Genomic DNA, 21778 nt, shown 5'->3' with positions numbered 1-21778 from the left:
CAATGAGGTAGCGCATGAAATCGCTAAATTTTGAATGACATCCAAGTCAAACGGTTTAGTATTTGGTGATGTTCTGTTCCGCATGACGTATTTTGCAACAAATGATAGTATGACTCTTGATTAATTAGCATTGGGGCTCCCCTGCTAGGGTTCCCCCCCCCCCCCCCCCCGCCGCCCTCCTCCTCGCCTGCTCCAGCTGCCGCCGGCCGCCGGGCGAGCGCCTCCAGGCCCGCCCCGCTCCCCCCCTCTCCTCCCCCCAGCCCCGTGGCGCGCCCGCGCGAGCCGGAGGGGGGGGGGGACCTTAGCTGCTGCAGCCTCGGCCCCACCTACCTCCACCCCCCCCCCCCCCCCCCCCCCCCCCGCCGGCGTGCTCCGCGGACAAAGCCCGATGGGCGTGGCAGCGGCGGTGCCCTTCTCCCCCTGCTCGTGGGACGCTGGCGCGCGGCGGCTTCCTGGAGCTGTGGCACTGGACTTCGCGGGGTTCAGCAGCTCGGCAGCGGGCTCGCGGGGCGGCGGGCTAGTCTTGTTACTAATACAAGGGCAGTTTAGTCCTGTCACCAACCTCGTCATGTGAAAAGAAAAGAAAAGGAAACACTATACGACTACAGTTGCAGAATCTATCTGGATTGCATCCCAACTTGTTAATTGACTCCCAATTATTTTGTTTGGGCTGTGACTTGCGAACTCAGACCATCCTAATAGTGGGGGACTCGACACTGGACCCTCTACCTTGTATTTCTTCCTTGGGAAAGCGTACGATCTACGATTTGTGAAGGACACCATTCACAAACAATGCATCAATGCTACTAGGTGGGAAATTAAATGTAGGACATCCCAATCTTACATACTTCTATTAAGCAGCTGAGCCGAATATTTGCGATGGCACACAACAAGCAAACATAATGTCAGTACAAGCAAACTTGGCTTTCAAGACTATTTCCTGAATATTTCACACAACACGACTGCTCATTAACACATACTCCCTCCGTTTCAAATTACCCACGACGAGTAATTTGGAACGGAGGGAGTAAGAGTCAAATAATATAATATAGACTTCATACATACTACTTGCCGACATACAAAATATAGAGGCAACATACAAAATAATAATATATATAGTTGATACTTGCCAACATACAATTACCACTCCTGATTACAGACAGATAGCACACTACACCTGGGTGGCGTATCCCTCCAGCAACATCTCCATCTTGTCTCTCACAACCCGGGACCATGCAACCGTAATCTCCACCTCAGAACCACAGATGAAACATCTATCCTGACTAATGTTGCACCACTTGGAAGGGAAGTGGACACGATCAGAGATAGAACCAGAATCAGCATAGGCTGTTACCTCAACAGTCACTCCTTTTTCGAACTCTACTGAAACGGCGTTTCTTGACAAAGGAACATAACCATCCAAAACTACTTGGTCTTCTCTAGTAATTTTTTCAGTAGAATCAAACAGCACAACCCTCTCACGGCCAGAAACAATACAAGCAACCTGACCCCCAGAGCTAAAAGGGAACTCCCCTCCAACAACACGAACGGACAATACAGTGAGCTGGACCGTCGTAGGAATAAGCTCAAACCTCGACTCCGCAGTGCAGAATGGGCTATCGAAGAGTAAAGGTTGCTCACCGTCACCATCTGCTTCTTTATACCGCTTGCTAACACACATCAACTGTGTATCATTGTGCTCATTATCTCCATCACGTACTTTTAGTTCAACTTCAAAGTCAACATAATCCCCAACTAGAATTGCTCGAGACGGGCCAGTCAAGCGCAGATAAGAGTCCTGCAATCATTAGATTAAATCATCATTATAGTGTTTGGCTGAAGAGGAAGAAAAATAGTACTTAAAAGAACCAGTGGACAAAGAAGTATATATTACTTAAAAGAAACAGAGGACAAAGAAGTATGTATTACTTAAAAGAAGAAGAGGACAATGAAGAGAAAGTGAATATACAACAGTACATACATGTCCAGAGAGTAATTGACCCCTGATCCTCGACCGAGAGAAGAGAAGGTTGCGGTTGCGGTCTACGGTGTCTCGGGCAGCAACCACGCCATAAACACAGAGTGGCCACTTCAGCTGCTCCGTTAGTCCAACAAGTTTGAATGAGTAGATTTGCAACGTTCTTTCAGTGACAGCGGCACGGGGCAGAAGGATACCGGGTGTGCAGTGCGTAAATTGGAGAGGACTTAATGTCGCTGCAACACAAATTAAACAAAGACCATCAGTTCACTTTTCATTTTGAAATGCTTCAAGAGTTAGTAGTACAAAGAGATCTCAAGCAGATACCACTCCCCCCCCCCCCCCCCCCCCCCCCTGTTTTGTTGAACCGTGTAAGTGTGAATACTTGCATTTACCCAGATATTCCTCAGTCCTTATACCACATTAAAGCTGCTGCTAAGCAACTTCAGCTGGCTAATTAAATTTTAACACTTTCCTATACTATAAATATGACAATGTGAGTATCCTTGAGTTGCAGATTATTTCCTAATTTAACTGTGCCCAATTGTCCATACTCAATGGGTCTTACTTCACACTTTTTAATCAGACCAATACTATAAATAAATGACTTATTGCAGATTCAGTTTTATGTTGTAGCAAGTCCCATAGTTAACTTGCCTCTTACTGGAATTTAGTAGGTCAAGCCATATATTTATTATGGTACGGTCAGATCTTCAGACTCATTTGCATCCCGTTTGTCCATCCGCACCTTATGACACACTGGAATAAAGTTGAGCGTGGACATTTTACTTACTTTTATCTTCGAAGCCGCCGCACCGCCCGGCCTTGCTGCCACTAGAGCGTTCCCAGATGCTACGGTGGCCTGCGAAAAATTCCAGCTCATCATCCATCCACTCCTTGAGTTGCTCCGTTTGAGATTTTGTTTCCTGCTCGTCAGCAGCGTGCTCCACCTCCACAATCAGAGGCTTCTTCGGGGGCCTCTTCTTTCTTCTCCGCCGCCTGCAGTTCTCCCTCTGCCTCTCCATCTCCCTCTCCGCCTCCATCACCCTCTCATACTCCTCCTCTTCCTCCACCGTAAACAGCATGGCCAACTCATTCTTGTAGCAGTAGGGTCTATCCAGGACACTGGAGGAGAGTTGCAAGAATTCGTTGGACAGAGAAAGCTTGCTCAGCTCATCATCATTCCTCATCTTCTTCTCCCGAGTCTGCTTCGTCTTCTTTATCTCCATCTCTTCATCCAACTCCTCAGCAGTACCTTCTCCTTCTGTCTTCCGAATCTCCATCATCCTATACCTCTCCTCCTCGGCTGCCTCCTCCATTGGCGCCTCGGTAGAATTGCAGAAATCCAGCGAGATCCTCTCTAATTTGGATGCTGTGCTAACCAGCTCGTCCGCCTTGTACAAGGAGATGGGGGCATGGGAGGTCGAAAGAGAATGTGCCAAAGATAGCATCCGCTGGCCCAAATCCTCGACGTCCTCCAGGATATCGAAGTCGTCTGTCAAGTATACCTGCTGCTGCTGCTGCTGTGAGTCCATCTTATGGAAGGACGAGATTGCCGCTCCAGAGATCTGATCCCTCCAGCAAGAAATCTTGGGAGTAAGAGACTCCATGAGGTCTTTCCGCTCTCTCCGCAGGGAGATGATCTCCTCCATCAGCATCTCCATGTCCGACGAGATCGACCCGCTGCCCATCGGCGCCACTTGCCGCCGCCGCCGCCGCCTGGGGTTTACTTTTTCTTTGGGGCGAATAACCTAGCAGCGTTTCTACAACGATGCGGCCGGGCTGGGATGGTTGTATAAAGGCAACAAGCAAGCTCAGTCCGGCCCGGTCTCTCCTCGGAGGGACTGGCCCAAGAACCTATTCTTCTCCACAACTAGTTGTGGCCCAGTTCTCCGCTTGCCGACCCATCCATTAACATCCGCGCCCCTTATTTTTTATTTATTTTTGCCAAAAAAAGAAAAAAAGATGATTTTTTTCTTAAACAATGCAGGTGCTTTCCTATTTTATTCAAAAATCAAACTTCGTAAACTAGAAAAAATATCCACATTAAAAACATTGTTAGTTATGTCGTGACTTACATTTTTCTATTGTATTTACTTGCTATATTTTGTTGTTGACATTCCCCATGGCATCACTCCGTAACTCTTTTCTACCCGCGGCCACATGTCTTCTCTTCTGCACTCGTGTTGAATTGTTACGTGATTTACATAACATTGTGTTCCGGGGATTGACAACGGACCCCCAACCACGGCGCCATGGCACTACTACAGAGCCGCGCCTTGGGGTTAACATCTCTTCTCTTCTATACTCATGTTGAATCGTTATGTAATTTACATAAGATTTGTTGCCCCCAACACTACTACAAAACCAAACACAAATGTGAAGGAAATATGCCCTAGAGGCAATAATAAAGTTATTATTTATTTCCTTATATCATGATAAATGTTTATTATTCATGCTAGAATTGTATTAACCGGAAACATAATACATGTGTGAATATATAGACAAACAGAGTGTCACTAGTATGCCTCTACTTGACTAGCTTGTTAATCAAAGATGGTTATGTTTCCTAACCATGAACAAAGAGTTGTTATTTGATTAACAAGGTCACATCATTAGTTGAATGATCTGATTGACATGACCCATTCCATTAGCTTAGCACACGATCGTTTAGTATGTTGCTACTGCTTTTATCCATGACTTATACATGTTCCTATAACTATGAGATTATGCAACTCCCGTTTACCGGAGGAACACTTTGGGTACTACCAAACGTCACAACGTAACTGGGTGATTATAAAGGAGTACTACAGGTGTCTCCAAAGGCAGATGTTGGGTTGGCGTATTTCGAGATTAGGATTTGTCACTCCATTTATCGGAGAGGTATCTCTGGGCCCTCTCGGTAATACACATCACTTAAGCCTTGCAAGCATTACAACTAATGAGTTAGCTGTGAGATGATGTATTACGAAACGAGTAAAGAGACTTGCCGGTAACGAGATTGAACTAGGTATTGGATACCGACAATCGAATCTCGGGCAAGTAACATACCGATGACAAAGGGAACAACGTATGTTGTTATGCGGTCTGACCGATAAAGATCTTCGTAGAATATGTAGGAGCCAATATGGGCATCCAGGTCCCGCTATTGGTTATTGACCGGAGACGTGTCTCGGTCATGTCTACATTGTTCTCGAACCGTAGGGTCCGCACGCTTAAGGTTTCGATGACGGTTATATTATGAGTTTGTGTATTTTGATGTACCGAAGAAGTTCGGAGTCCCGGATGTGATCACGGACATGACGAGGAGTCTCGAAATGGTCGAGACATAAAGATTGATATATTGGAAGCCTATATTTGGAGTTCGGAATGGTTCCGGGTGAAATCGGGATTTTTCCGGAACACCGGGGGGTTACCGGAACCCTCCCGGGGGTTATTGGGCCTTAGTGGGCCATGAGGGAGAAGAGGAAGGGCCGGCCAGGGCTGGCCGCGCGCCCCCTCCCCCCCTAGTCCGAATAGGACAAGGAGAGGGAGGCGGCGCCCCCCCTTCCCTCTTTCCCTCCCCCCAATCCTAATCCAACTAGGAAAGGGGGGGAGTCCTACTCCCGGTGGGAGTAGGACTCCTCCGGCGCGCCTCCTCCAAGGGCCGGCCGCACCCCCCCTTGCTCCTTTATATACGGGGGCAGGGGGGCACCCTAGGACACACAAGTTGATCTACGGATCGTTCCTTAGCCGTGTGCGGTGCCCCCTCCACCATATTCCACCTCGGTCATATCGTCGCAAAGCTTAGGCGAAGCCCTGCGCCGGTAGAACATCAAGATCGTCACCACGCCGTCGTGCTGACGGAATTCTCCCTCCCCGAAGCTCTACTGGATTGGAGCCCGAGGAGCGTCATCGAGCTGTACGTGTGTCAAGAACTCGGGGGCGCTGGAGTAACGGCGCTAGGATCGGTTGGATCGCGAGGAGATCGTACGACTACTTCCTCTACGTTGTGATCGCTTCCGCTTCGGTCTACGAGGGTACGTAGACAACACTCTCCCCTCTCGTTGCTATGCATCACCATGATCTTGCGTGTGCGTAGGAAATTTTTTGAAATTACTACGTTCCCCAACAGTGGCATCCGAGCCTAGGTTTTTATGGTTTGATGTTTTGCACGAGTAGAACACAAGTGAGTTGTGGGCGATACAAGTCATACTACCTACCAGCATGTCATACTTTGGTTCAGCGGTATTGTGAGATGAAGCGGCCCGGACCGACATTACGCGTACGCTTACGCGAGACTGGTTTCACCGCTACGAGCACTCGTTGCTTAAAGGTGACTGGCGGGTGTCTGTCTCTCTCACTTTAGTTGAACCGAGTACGGCTACGCCCGGTCCTTGAGAAGGTTAAAACGGAGTCTATTTGACGAAGTATCGTTGTGGTTTTGATGCGTAGGTGAGATTGGTTCTTGCTTAAGCCCGTAGCAGCCACGTAAAATTTGCAACAACAAAGTAGAGGACGTCTAACTTGTTTTTGCAGGGCATGTTGTGATGTGATATGGTCAAGACGTGATGCTATATTTTATTGTATGAGATGATCATGTTTTGTAACCGAAGTTATCGGCAACTGGCTGGAGCCATATGGTTGTCGCTTTATTGTATGAAATGCAAACGCCCTGTAATTGCTTTACTTTATCACTAAGCGGTAGCGATAGTCGTAGAAGCAATAGGTGGCGTAGACGACAACGATGCTACGATGGAGATCAAGGTGTCGCGCCGGTGACGATGGTGATCACGACGGTGCTTTGGAGATGGAGATCACAAGCACAAGATGATGATGGCCATATCATATCACTTATATTGATTGCATGTGATGTTTATCCTTTATACATCTTATCTTGCTTTGATTGACGGTAGCATTTTAAGATGATCTCTCACTAAAAATTATCAAGTAGTGTTCTCCCTGAGTATGCACCGTTGCCAAAGTTCGTCGTGCCGAGACACCACGTGATGATCGGGTGTGATAAGCTCTACGTCCATCTACAACGGGTGCAAGCCAGTTTTGCACACGCAGAATACTCAGGTTATACTTGACGAGCCTAGCATATGCAGATATGGCCTCGGAACACGGAGATCGAAAGGTCGAGCGTGAATCATATAGTAGATATGATCAACATAAGATGTTCACCATTGAAAACTACTCCATCTCACGTGATGATCGGTTATGGTTTAGTTGATTTGGATCGCGTGATCACTTAGATGACTAGAGAGATGTCTGTCTAAGTGGGAGTTCTTAAGTAATATGATTAATTGAACTTAAATTTATCATGAACTTAGTCCTGGTAGTATTTTGCAAATTATGTTGTAGATCAATAGCTCGCGTTGTTGCTTTCATATGTTTGTTTTTGATATGTTCCTAGAGAAAATTGTGTTGAAAAAATGTTAGTAGCAATGATGCGGATTCGATCCGTGATCGGAGGTTTATCCTCATTGCTGCACAGAAGAATTATGTCCTTAATGCACCGCTAGGTGACAGACCTATTGCAGGAGCAGATGCAAACGTTATGAACGTTTGGCTAGCTCAATATGATGACTACTTGATAGTTTAAGTGCACCATGCTTAACAGCTTAGAATCGGGACTTCAAAGACGTTTTGAAACGTCATGGACAATATGAGATGTTCCAGGAGTTGAAGTTAATATTTCAAGCAAATACCCGAGTTGAGAGATATGAAGTCTTCAACAAGTTCTATAGCTAAAAGATGGAGGAGAATCGCTCAACTAGTGAGCATGTGCTCAAATTGTCTGGGTACTTCAATTGCTTGAATCAAGTGGGAGTTAATCTTCCAGATAAGATAGTGATTGACAGAATTCTCTAGTCACCATCACCAAGTTAGTAGAACTTCGTGATGAACTATAGTATGCAAGGGATGATGAAAATGATTCCCGAGTTCTTCGTGATATTGAAATCGACGAATGTAGAAATCAAGAAAGAGCATCAAGTGTTGATGATTGACAAGACCACTAGTTTCAAGAAAAGGGCAAAGGGAAAGAAAGGGAACTTCAAGTGGAAAGACAAGCAAGTTGTCACTCCCGCAAAGAAGCTCCAAGCTGGACCAAAGCCTGAAACTGAGTGCTTACACTGCAAAGGAAATGGTCACTGGAAGCGGAAATGCCCTGAATATTTGGTGGATAAGAAGGATGGCAAAGTAAACAAAGGTATATTTGATATACATGTTATTGATGTGTACTTTACTAGTGTTTATAGCAACCCCTCGGTATTTGGTACTGGTTCAGTTGCTAAGAGTAGTAACTCGAAGCAGGAGTTGCAGAATAAACAGAAACTAGTTAAGGGTGAAGTGACGATGGACGTTGAAAGTAGTTTCAAGATTGATATGATCATCATCGCACACTCCCTATACTTTCGGGATTAGTGTTGAACCTAAATAAATGTTATTTGTTGTTTGCGTTGAGCATGAATATGATTTGATCATGTTTATTGCAATAACGGTTATTCATTTAAGTAAGAGAATAAACTGTTATTCTGTTTACATGAATAAAACCTTTTATGGTTACACACCCAATGAAAATGGTTCATTGGATCTCGATCGTAGTGATACACATATTCATAATATTGAAACCAAAAGATGCAAAGTTAATAATGATAGTGCAACTTATTTGTGGCACTGCCGTTTAGGTCATATTGGTGTAAAGCGCATGAAGAAACTCCATGCTGATGGGATTTTGGAATCACTTGATTATGAATCACTTGATGCTTGCGAACCGTGCCTTTTGGGCAAGATGACTAAAACTCCGTTCTCCGGAACAATGGAACAAGCTACTGACTTATTGGAAATAATACATACCGATGTATGCGATCCAATGAGTGTTGATGCTCGTGGCAAGTATCGTTATTTTCTGACCTTCACAGGATGATTTGAGCAGATATGGGTATATCTACTTGATGAAACATAAGTCTGAATTAGTTGAAATGTTCAAAGAATTTCAGAGTGAAGTGGAAAATCATCGTAACAAGAAAATAAAGTTTCTGCAATCTGATCGTGGAGATGAATATTTGAGTTACGAGTTTGGTCTTCAATTAAAACAATGTGGAATAGTTTCACAGCTCACGCCACCTGGAACACCGCAATGTTATGGTGTGTTCCAAACATCGTAACCGCACTTTATTGGATATAGTGCAATCTATGATGTTTCTTACTGATTTACCAATATCGTTTTGGGATCATGCATTAGAGACAGCTGCATTCACGTTAAATTGGGCACCATCTAAATCCGTTGAGACGACACTATATGAACTGTGGTTTAGCAAGAAACCCAAGTTATCGTTTCTTAAAGTTTGGAGTTGCGATGCTTATGTGAAAAGTTTCATCCTGATAAGCTCAAACCCAAATCGGAGAAGTGCGTCTTCATAGAATACCCAAAGGAAATTGTTGGGTACACCTTCTATCACAGATCCGAAGGCAAGATATTCGTTGCTTAAAATGGATCCTTTCTAGAGAAGAAGTTTCTCTCGAAAGAAGTGAGTGGGAGGAAAGTAGAACTTGATGAGGTAACTGTACCTGTTCCCTTATTGGAAAGTAGTTCATCACAGAAATCTGTTCTTGTGACTACTATACCAATTCGTGAGGAAGTTAATGATGATGATCATGTAACTTCAGATCAAGTTACTACCGAACCTCGTAGGTAAAACAGAGTGAGATTCGCACCAGAGTGGTACGGTAATCCTGTTCTGGAGGTCGTGTTACTTGACCATGACAAACCTACGAACTATGAGGAAGCGATGATGAGCCCAGATTCCGCAAAATGGTTTGAGGCCATGAAATCTGAGATATGATCCATGTATGAGAACAAAGTATGGACTTTGATGGATTTGCCCGATGATCGGCAAACCATAGAAAATAAATGGATCTTCAAGAGGAAGACGGACGTTGATAGTAGTGTTACTATCTACGAAGCTCGACTTGTTGCAAAAAGGTTTTCGACAAAGTTCAAGATGTTGACTACAATGAGATTTTCTCAACTGTAGCGATGCTTAAGTCTGTCCGAATCATGTTAGCAATTGCCACAATTTATGAAATTTGGCAAATGGATGTAAAGACTGCATTCCTGAATGGATTTCTGGAAGAAGAGTTGTATATGATGCAACCAGAAGGTTTTATCGATCCAAAGGGAGCTAACAAAGTGTGCAAGCTCCAGCAATCCATTTATGGACTGGTGCAAGCATCTCGGAGTTGGAATAAATGCTTTGATAGTGTGATCAAAGCATTTGGGTTTATACAGACTTTTGGAGAAGCCTGTATTTACAAGAAAGTGAGTGGGAGCTCTGTAGCATTTCTGATATTATATGTAGATGACATATTACTAATCGGAAATGATATAGAATTTCTGGATAGCATAAAGGGATACTTGAATAAGAGTTTTTCAATGAAAGACCTCGGTGAAGCTGCTTACATATTGAGCATCAAGATCTATAGAGATAGATCAAGATGCTTGATAAGTTTTTTCAATGAGTACATACCTTGACAAGATTTTGAAGTAGTTCAAAATGGAACAGTCAAAGAAAGAGTTCTTACCTGTGTTACAAGGTGTGAAATTGAGTAAGACTCAAAACCCGACCACGGCAGAAGATAGAAAGAGAATGAAAGTCATTCCCTATACCTTGGCCATAGGTTCTATAAAGTATGCCATGCTGTGTACCAGATCTATTGTATACCCTGCACTGAGTTTGGCAAGGGAGTACAATAGTTATCTAGGAGTAGATCACTGGACAGCGGTCAATATTATCCTTAGTGGAATAAGGATATGTTTCTCGATTATGGAAGTGACAAAAGGTTCGTCGTAAAGGGTTATGTCGATGCAAGTTTTGACACTGATCTGGATGACTCTAAGTCTCGATCTAGATATATATTGAAAGTGGGAGCAATTAGCTAGAGTAGCTTCGTGCAGAGCATTGTAGACATAGAAAAATTGCAAAATACATAACGGATCTGAATGTGAAAGACCCGTTGACTAAGACTCTCTCACAAGCAAAACATGATCACACTTTAGTACTCTTTGGGTATTAATCACATAGCGATGTGAACTAGATTACTGAATCTAGTAAACCCTTTGGGTGTTGGTCACATGGTGATGTGAACTATGGGTGTTAATCACATGATGATGTGAACTATCGATGTTAATCACATGGTGATGTGATCTAGATTATTGACTCTAGTGCAAGTGGAAGACTGAAGGAAATATGCCCTAGAGGCAATAATAAAGTTATTATTTATTTCCTTATATCATGATAAATGTTTATTATTCATGCTAGAATTGTATTAACCGGAAACATAATATATGTGTGAATATATAGACAAACAGAGTGTCACTAGTATGCCTCTACTTGACTAGCTTGTTAATCAAAGATGGTTATGTTTCCTAACCATGAACAAAGAGTTGTTATTTGATTAACAAGGTCACATCATTAGTTGAATGATCTGATTGACATGACCCATTCCATTAGCTTAGCACACGATCGTTTAGTATGTTGCTACTGCTTTTATCCATGACTTATACATGTTCCTATAACTATGAGATTATGCAACTCCCGTTTACCGGAGGAACACTTTGGGTACTACCAAACGTCACAACGTAACTGGGTGATTATAAAGGAGTACTGCAGGTGTCTCCAAAGGCAGATGTTGGGTTGGCGTATTTCGAGATTAGGATTTGTCACTCCATTTGTCGGAGAGGTATCTCTGGGCCCTCTCGGTAATACACATCACTTAAGCCTTGCAAGCATTACAACTAATGAGTTAGCTGTGAGATGATGTATTACGGAACGAGTAAAGAGACTTGCCGGTAACGAGATTGAACTAGGTATTGGATACCGACGATCGAATCTCGGGCAAGTAACATACCGATGACAAAGGGAACAACGTATGTTGTTATGCGGTCTGACCGATAAAGATCTTCGTAGAATATGTAGGAGCCAATATGGGCATCCAGGTCCCGCTATTGGTTATTGACCGGAGACGTGTCTCGGTCATGTCTACATTGTTCTCGAACCGTAGGGTCCGCACGCTTAAGGTTTCGATGACGGTTATATTATGAGTTTGTGTATTTTGATGTATCGAAGAAGTTCGGAGTCCCGGATGTGATCACGGACATGACGAGGAGTCTCGAAATGGTCGAGACATAAAGATTGATATATTGGAAGCCTATATTTGGAGTTCAGAATGGTTCCGGGTGAAATCGGGATTTTTCCGGAACACCGGGGGGTTACCGGAACCCTCCCGGGGGTTATTGGGCCTTAGTGGGCCATGAGGGAGAAGAGGAAGGGCCGGCCAGGGCTGGCCGCGCGCCCCCTCCCCCCCTAGTCCGAATAGGACAAGGAGAGGGGGGCGGCGCCCCCCCTTCCCTCTTTCCCTCCCCCCAATCCTAATCCAACTAGGAAAGGGGGGGAGTCCTACTCCCGGTGGGAGTAGGACTCCTCCGGCGCGCCTCCTCCAAGGGCCGGCCGCACCCCCCCTTGCTCCTTTATATACGGGGGCAGGGGGGCACCCTAGGACACACAAGTTGATCTACGGATCGTTCCTTAGCCGTGTGCGGTGCCCCCTCCACCATATTCCACCTCGGTCATATCGTCGCAAAGCTTAGGCGAAGCCCTGCGCCGGTAGAACATCAAGATCGTCACCACGCCGTCGTGCTGACGGAATTCTCCCTCCCCGAAGCTCTACTGGATTGGAGCCCGAGGAGCGTCATCGAGCTGTACGTGTGTCAAGAACTCGGGGGCGCTGGAGTAACGGCGCTAGGATCGGTTGGATCGCGAGGAGATCGTACGACTACTTCCTCTACGTTGTGATCGCTTCCGCTTCGGTCTACGAGGGTACGTAGACAACACTCTCCCCTCTCGTTGCTATGCATCACCATGATCTTGCATGTGCGTAGGAAATTTTTTGAAATTACTACGTTCCCCAACAGTGGCATCCGAGCCTAGGTTTTTATGGTTTGATGTTTTGCACGAGTAGAACACAAGTGAGTTGTGGGCGATACAAGTCATACTACCTACCAGCATGTCATACTTTGGTTCAGCGGTATTGTGAGATGAAGCGGCCCGGACCGACATTACGCGTACGCTTACGCGAGATTGGTTTCACCACTACGAGCACTCGTTGCTTAAAGGTGACTGGCGGGTGTCTGTCTCTCTCACTTTAGTTGAACCGAGTACGGCTACGCCCGGTCCTTGAGAAGGTTAAAACGGAGTCTATTTGACGAAGTATCGTTGTGGTTTTGATGCGTAGGTGAGATTGGCTAAAATTAGGTCGGTCTATATTATTGTCCTCCTCAACTGTAGTGAGGTCGATTGTTCATCACAGACCGATGTCAAAATGGACCGTCAGTGCTGCTACTACTTTATCACTGGCTACCCCTAGTGGCTTGTCAGTGATGTTTTTCAAACTTTGTCCTCTTCTTTCCGTGGTGAGAAATATGTGAAATAGAGTATTGACGCATTCATGACTCCTCGTTTACCATCACCATCGTCTGGGCACCGGTGTGTGGGTTCACATGAGCATGCATTGAACCGGCGATGATTCCCACGACAACGACAGGTCGGCTCTCAATGTGCATTTCCATTGCAAAAGCACCTCCTCCCATGGCAAGAAAAATCGATCTAGTTGTCCTAACTAAACCAAAGATTCGAAGAAAAATACGAGCATATTAGTAATCATGCATATATGAGATCAAAGAAGACTCCAATAACATTCATGGATAAAAACTGATCATAAACTCCAAATTCATCGGATCCCAGCAAACACACCGCAAAAGTCATTACATCAAATAGATCTTCAAGAGACCATTATATTGAGAATCAAAAAAAAAAAGAATCCATCTAGCTACTGCCTACGAACCCATAGGTCTATGGTGGACTACTCACGCATCATCGGAGAGGCACCAATGAGGATGATAAACCCCCTCCGTGATGGTGTTAGATTGGATCTCATGGTTCTGGAACTTGCAACGACTGAAATTGTGTTTCGTCTGCTCCCCTAGGGTTTTTGGAATTTCTGAAAATTTATAGAGCGAAGAGGTTGTGCAGGAGACCACCGCGGGCCCCACAATCCATCAGGGTGCGCCAGGGGCCTCTGGTGCGCCCTGGTGTCTTGTGGGCCCCATAGGCCTCCCCCAGGTGCTTCCTTGGCTCCCAAGTTGTCTTCTGGTCCAAAAAAATCTTCAAAAAGTTTCGCTGCATTTGGACTCCCTTTGATAGGGATATTCTGTGAAGTAAAAAACAAGCAAAAAACAACAACTGACACTTGGCACTATGTCAATGGGTTAGTCCCAAAAAATGATATAAAGTTGATATAAAACGATTGTAAAACATCCAAGAATGATAATATAACAACATGAAACAATCAAAAATTATAGATACGTTGGAGACGTATCAACCTGCAACCTTAAATAATCCACAAATTTCATCCATATAGATTAGGTGCATATCATGAGGTAATGTTCCTTCTCCTGCGTAAGGATTAGCTAGCAGTTTATCATACCCAAATGAATCTAATAATAAATATTTTCAGTAGGTACAGTAGGTTAAGGAGCAACTCTTTGTGCTTCCGGTCGAGGTGAAGATAACCCGAACAAACCCCTCAAAGGATTGTTTTCCATAGTAACAAGTAACAATAAATTTGAACACGTAATATAAATGTTTCCCTATCAAATCCCACCTACCAAAGGCGCTTCACTCCTCGGCAATGGCGCTAGAAAAGAGTTTTGATGACCTTCAAGTATAGGGGATCTATCGTAGTCCTTTTGATAAGTAAGAGTGTCGAACCCAACAAGGAGCAGAAGAAAATGACAAGCGATTCTCGGCAAGGTATTTTCTGCAAGCACTAAAATTATCGGTAACGAGTACTTTGATAGCAAGATAATTTGTAACAAGTAGCAATAGTAACTAAGGTGCCGCAAGGTAGCCCAATCCTTTTTGTTGAAAAGGACTGGCCGAAACAGTCTCTTATAATAAGCTAAGCATTCTTGAGGACACACAGGAAATTCATCTAGTCACTTTCATCATGTATGTTTGATTCGCGTTCGCTACTTTGATAATTTGATATGTAGGTGGACCGGTGCTTGGGTGTTGTTCTTAATTGAAAAAGCTTCCCGCTTATGATTAACTACCCTCGCAAGCATCCGCAACTACGAAAGAAGAACTAAGATAAATCTAACCATAGCACTAAACATATGGGTCTAAATCACCCCCTTACAGAATAGAGCATAAGAAAAAACAGAAAATGCAGCGTATTTGTCGTCTGCCACCGACGGCAAAGGGTTGACCATTTGGTTACTTTGCCGTCCGCCAGCGGACGGCAAAGGCTGCCATTAGCCACCTAACGTGGCTAACGCCTATTAGTTGTTGTCTGTTTTCTTTGCCGTCCACAACTGACGGCAAAGGTTCTTTGCCGTCCGCTTTGATGAAGCAGTTGACAAAGAACCTCAGTTCAGTTTCTACTATCTCTATGTATTCACAGTTGATCTCAGAACCTTGATATTATGATGATTGAGTTGTTATGCCACCATTTTGCAGGATGTCTTAAAACCTTTCGAGCATTTACAACCGTTATGTTGTCCGAGTCGTCCCAGGTTTCTAAACAATCTGATGCATTTCCAAAATCCTTTCCATCTGGTTTCGATGTTCCTTTAGGCCAGGTTAATCACATTAATTGTTGAGTTGAGGTATTCTATTGCCTCGACATATATGTTGGAATTATTATTATGACCCTAGGTGTCTTAGGGGATCATCTAGTAATCTAGCCATGTTTTGTGTTCCCAGTGTGATGATTCTGGCCATCATTCTCTAAAGCATCCCGTGATGCCACTTAGTTAGTAGGCATTCTACCCCTGGGTTTCTGAACCCGAGATTCACCCTACCTACTTCTTGTTGGTAGTATTTGCTAGTTCCTTTAGGTTGTTAGTAACCTTTGCGATAGTCCTCGAGGTCCGTGGCATTTCCTTCTTCCAATACCATGAACCAATATGGAAGAAGTTCGGGAACCAAAAGATCACAACAAGAGTGCCCTCGATGAGTTCCCCCTTCTATATTACGATTCTGCCAAACCTACCTCTCTGTATGGGTTATCCGGAAGAAACCTGTTGAACTTGGTTCGACATACTAATCTATGCATCCACAACTCAGAAAATCGTATGTTCTTTTGAGTTGTCCCCCTTTAGTTGTATTCTGATCCTCGTCTATCAATTGATAGTAAGGAGTAGTTGTGCAATGGTGTTTATCGATGCCTATTACTCTTGTGGTCCGTCAAGCCATTCTATTCCAGAATGACTAGGAGAAACAAACTCCAGTACCTTATCCATTTCTAGGATTGGGTCAAAACAGTTGTGTTCCGCAGATCAAAATGCTAATCCAGCTTTTGTTCTGTTCCACCTTGGAGTGTTACCCTCTTTACGTCGGGATTGCCATGAGAATTGCACCATCTCTCGTGAATTCTTGACATAGTGATACTTCTCGCCATCATTATTCATTCCTCGGTTCCGTGTTGTTGCAGCCGGAGTGCCGACAAGTGAATCGTGATGTGTGAACTCAATACTCCTAGCAACTCTGTTGCTTGGTAGTTAAAGGACAATAATTTCATTCTTAGCATGTTGGTTATTGAATCATCATTCTAAGATTGATCGTGCTACCTAGTCCATTCTACTGGTGCACTCCTCGATCGATGAGTTAGGATTATCTCAAACCTTCGCTCTATTGATCATATCGTCTTGCCCTGAAAAGCAAGATTGTTCTCGAGCTTAGTAACATATCGGTGGTTCGTGATTTCCCGAATATCTTCTCGGAAGTATTACCAGGTTGTCCCCTCATCCTTATGTTGAGTTCATGATCAAGTTAGTTTATTCCTGTAAACCACCCTTTCTCCAAGAATCCGTGTTGGATACCCTGAACTAGTTGGTTGAGCTAAACAACAACTTGGAGAGTTGGAAGATAAAAGCTTTGCCTAACTTAGTTCATTTCAAAGGGATATCTTTTGTATATGTGTGTTGAAGAAAGATGATATCTTCATCGATTGATCCCCGTGACCAATTGCTGGATCTATTGTCTTATCAAAACTTTGATTTGAGTGTGGGCTATCCTCAAATCAAATCAGAACCAACGATGTTCTTAATGTTGTCTTACTCGTGGTTGATCCCTCAAGCATACACCATTATATCCTTTGGTCTGACCAATACTATCACTTGTTCTCATAATTATGGAATTCCATTTTTATGGAAACCTGGATGAGTTGTTGTTGATTGAGCCCATCGACAACATCCTTGCCTTCTCCATAATTTTGTTGACCATTAAGCTAGTGTTGGAAACCTTTGAAAGCATTTCTTCATGCTAGCTCATGAAGCATATGTTCAGATGGAAGAAGTGGCTTCCTCTAATTCATGTGCATTTGATGCAAGTTGCCGCCGTGGATTCGAGAAAGTTAATGTTGCTTCCTTTGGAATCATCCCAAGTCGGTCATGCATACGTGCGAAGTATTATGTGGTTTGGAGACTTGCAACCTTCATTCTATATGTATCCTTAGCACACCAAGCCACTGACTGATTTGTTCCAGGAGAAGGAGTTCCTTTTAAGAGCTAACCCGGGCTTAATCAAGGACTCCGTTATCCGCAATGATGGTTTTCCACCTGAACTCGGTAGTGTTTCGTTGTAAGACTACCAGGTGACCACGCCTGTTTGGGACAGCGTGTTCACATGTGTGTAGCAGAACCGGCTCATCTTTTGGAGCTTGCTATCGTAGTTCATTTCCTGAGAATCTCGCAGCACCATCTATTGGGGAACGTAGTAATTTCAAAAAATTTCCTACGCACACGCAAGATCATGGTGATGCATAGCAACGAGAGGGGAGAGTGTTGTCCACGTACCCTCGTAGACCGAAAGCGGAAGCGTTATGACAACGTGGTAGATGTAGTCGTACGTCTTCACGATCCGACCGATCCAAGTACCGAACGTACGGCACCTCCGAGTTCAGCACACGTTCAGCTCAATGACGATCCCCGGGCTCCGATCCAGCAAAGCGTCGGGGATGAGTTCCGTCAGCACGACGGCGTGGTGACGATGATGATGTTCTACCGGCGCAGGGCTTCGCCTAAACTCCGCGACGATATGACCGAGGTGGAATATGGTGGAGGGGGGCACCGCACACGGCTAAGGAACGATCCGTAGATCAACTTGTGTGTCATGGGGTGCCCCCTGCCCCCGTATATAAAGGAGCAAGGGAGGGGGTGGCCGGCCTAGGAGGAGGCGCACCAAGGAGGAGTCCTACTCCCACCGGGAGTAGGATTCCCCCCTTCCAAGTAGTAGGAGTAGGAGTCAAGGAAAGGGGGAAGAGAAGAGAAGGAAGGAGGGGGCGCAGCCCCTCCCCCTAGTCCAATTCGGACTAGGCCTTGGGGGGGCGCCCAACCTCTCCTCTCTCTTTCCCCTAAAGCCCAATAAGGCCCATATACTCCCCGGCGAATTCCCGTAACTCTTCGGTACTCCGAAAAATACCCGAATCACTCGGAACCTTTCCGAACTCCGAATATAGTCGTCCAATATATCAATCTTTACGTCTCGACCATTTCGAGACTCCTCGTCATGTCCCCGATCTCATCCGGGACTCCGAACTCCTTCGGTACATCAAAACTCATAATATAACTGTCATCGAAACCTTAAGCGTGCGGACCCTACGGGTTCGAGAACTATGTAGACATGACCTAGAACTATTCTTGGTCAATAACCAATAGCGGGACCTGGATGCCCATATTGGCTCCCACATATTCTACGAAGATCTTTATCGGCCAAACCGCATAACAACATACGTTGTTCCCTTTGTCATCGGTATGTTACTTGCCCGAGATTCGATCGTCGGTATCCAATACCTAGTTCAATCTCGTTACCGGCAAGTCTCTTTACTCGTTATGTAATGCATCATCCCGCAACTAACTCATTAGTCACATTACTTGCAAGGCTTATAGTGATGTGCATTACCGAGAGGGCCTAGAGATACCTCTCCGACAATCGGAGTGATAAAACCTAATCTCGAAATACGCCAACCCAACATGTACCTTTGGAGACACCTGTAGTACTCCTTTATAATCACCCAGTTACGTTGTGACGTTTGGTAGCACCCAAAGTGTTCCTCCGGTAAATGGGAGTTGCATAATCTCATAGTTACAGGAACATGTATAAGTCATGAAGAAAGCAATAGCAACATAACGATCAAGTGCTAGGCTAACGGAATGGGTCATGTCAATCACATCATTCTCCTAATGATGTGATCCCGTTAATCAAATGACAACTCTTTTGTCCATGGCTAGGAAACATAACCATCTTTGATAAACGAGCTAGTCAAGTAGAGGCATACTAGTGACACTATGTTTGTCTATGTATTTACACATGTATTATGTTTCCGGTTAATACAATTCTAGCATGAATAATAAACATTTATCATGAAATAAGGAAATAAATAATAACTTTATTATTGCCTCTAGGGAATATTTCCTTCAGTCTCCCACTTGCACTAGAGTCAATAATCTAGTTCACATCACCATGTGATTTAACATCAATATTCATATCTGTATATGATTAACAGCCATAGTTCACATCATCATGTGACCAACACCCAAAGGGTTTACTAGAGTCAATAATCTAGTTCACATCGCTATGTGATTAACACCCAAAGAGTACTAAGGTGTGATCATGTTTTGCTCGTGAGAGAAGCTTAGTCAACGGTTCTGTCACATTCAGAGCCGCATGTATTTTGCAAATATTCTATGTCTACAATGCTCTGCACGGAGTTACTCTAGCTAATTGCTCCCACTTTCAGTATGTATCCAGATTGAGACTTAGAGTCATCTGGATCGATGTAAAAACTTGCACCGATGTAACTCTTTACGACGGGCTCTTTAATCACCTCCATAATCGAGAAATATTTCCTTAGTCCTCACTAAGGATATTCTTGACCAATGTCCAGTGATCTACTCCTAGATCACTATTGTACTCCCTTGCCAAATAAAGAGCAAGGTATACAATAGGTCTGGTACATAGCATAGCATACTTTATAGAACCTATGACTGAGGCATAGTTAATGACTTTTCATTCTCTTTCTATTTTCTGCCATGGTCGGGTCTTGAGTCTTACTCAACTTCACACCTTTGCATCACAGGCAAGAACTCCTTCTTTGACTGTTCTATTTTGAACTATTTCAAAAATTTATCAAGGTATGTACTCATTGAAATTTTTTATCAAGCATCTTGATCTATCTATATAGATCTTGACGCTCAATGTGTAAGCAGCTTCACCGAGGTCTTTCATTGAAAAACTTTTATTCAAGTATCCCTTTATGCTATCCAGAAATTCTATATCATTTCCGATCAACAATATGTCATCTACATGTAGTATCAGAAATGCTATAGAGCTCCCACTCACTTTCTTGTAAATACAGGCTTCACCGCAAGTCTGTATAATACTATATGCTTTGATCAACTTATCAAAGTGTATATTCCAACTCTGAGATGCTTGCACCAGTCCATAGATGGATCGCTGGAGCTTGCACATTTCGTTAGCACCTTTAGGATTGACAAAACCTTCTGGTTGTATCATATACAACTCTTCTTTAATAAACCCATTAAGGAATGTAGTTTTGACATCCATTTGCCAAATTTCATAAAATGTGGAAATTGCTAACATGATTCGGACAGACTTTTAAGCATCGATACAAGTGAGAAAATCTCATTGTATTCAACACCTTGAACTTTGTCAAAAACCTTTTTCGACAAGTCTAGCTTTGTAGATAGTAACACTACTATCAGCGTCCGTCTTCCTCTTGAAGATCCATTTATTTTCTATGGCTTGCCGATCATTGGGAAAGTCCACCAAAGTCCACACTTTGTTCTCATACATGGATCCCACCTCAGATTTCATGGCCTCAAACCATTTTGCGGAATCTGGGTTCATCATCGCTTCCTCATAGTTCGTAGGTTCATCATGGTCTAGTAACATGACTTCCAGAATAGGATTACCGTACTACTCTGGTGCGGATCTTAATCTGGAAGATCTACAAAGTTCGGTAGTAACTTGATCTGAAGCTTTATGATCATCATCATTAGCTTCCTCACTAATTGGAGTAGGAATCACTGGAACTGATTTCTGTGATGAACTACTTTCCAATTCGGGAGAAGGTACAAATTACATCAAGCTCTACTTTCCTCCCACTCACTTCTTTCGAGAGAAACTCCTTCTCTAGAAAGGATCCATTCTTAGCAACGAATGTTTTGCCTTCGGATCTGTGATAGAAGGTGTACCCAACAGTTTCCTTTGGGTATTCTATGAAGACGCACTTCTCCGATTTGGGTTCGAGCTTATCAGGTTGAAACTTTTTCACATAAGCATCGTAGCCCCAAACTTTAAGAAACGACAACTTGGGTTTCTTGCTAAACCACAATTCATATAGTGTCATCTCAATGGATTTAGATGGTGCCCTTTTAACGTGAATGCAGCTGTCTCTAATGCATAACCCCAAAACAATAGTGGTAAATCAGTAGGAGACATCATAGATCGCACCATATCCAATAAAGTGCGGTTACGATGTTCGGACACACCATAACGTTTTGGTGTTCCAGGTGGCATGAGCTGTGAAACTATTCCACATTGTTTTAATTGAAGACCAAACTCGTAACTCAAATATTCGTCTCCGCGATCAGATCGCAGAAACTTTATTTTCTTGTTACGATGATTTTTCCACTTCACTCTAAAATTCTTTGAACCTTTCAACTATTTC

The 21778-nt window shown here is 43.8% G+C and overlaps 1 protein-coding gene across 1 annotated transcript; it reads right to left on the bottom strand.

Annotated features, from left to right (window-relative positions):
* Nucleotides 1-1097: 1097 nt before the first annotated feature.
* LOC123047573 (uncharacterized) lies at nt 1098-3740 on the bottom strand. The gene is made up of 3 exons (XM_044471159.1): nt 2772-3740; nt 1982-2214; nt 1098-1798 (listed from the first exon to the last, which is right to left on the bottom strand). Exons 1-3 carry the CDS (start codon nt 3667-3669, stop codon nt 1172-1174), a joined length of 1758 nt encoding a protein of 585 aa, XP_044327094.1. The 5' UTR covers nt 3670-3740; the 3' UTR covers nt 1098-1171.
* Between the last annotated feature and the right edge of the window lie 18038 nt (nt 3741-21778).

This window comes from Triticum aestivum, chromosome 2B (assembly GCF_018294505.1).
Source record: "Triticum aestivum cultivar Chinese Spring chromosome 2B, IWGSC CS RefSeq v2.1, whole genome shotgun sequence".
In the NCBI taxonomy this organism is placed as follows: Eukaryota; Viridiplantae; Streptophyta; class Magnoliopsida; order Poales; family Poaceae; genus Triticum; species Triticum aestivum.
The sequence above is the reverse complement of the archived record's forward strand: the minus strand, read 5'-3'. Positions and strand labels throughout refer to the sequence as shown.

Bases quoted from the DNA above. Each gene is read 5' to 3' on its own strand.
- LOC123047573 (XM_044471159.1), bottom strand. From the start codon at position 3,669: ATGGGCAGCGGGTCGATCTCGTCGGACATGGAGATGCTGATGGAGGAG. The intron at 2,215-2,771 runs GTAAGTAAAATG...TTTGTGTTGCAG, and splicing joins CGGCGGCTTCGAAGATAAAA to CGACATTAAGTCCTCTCCAA. The intron at 1,799-1,981 runs GTATGTACTGTT...TAATGATTGCAG, and splicing joins GTCAATTACTCTCTGGACAT to GACTCTTATCTGCGCTTGAC.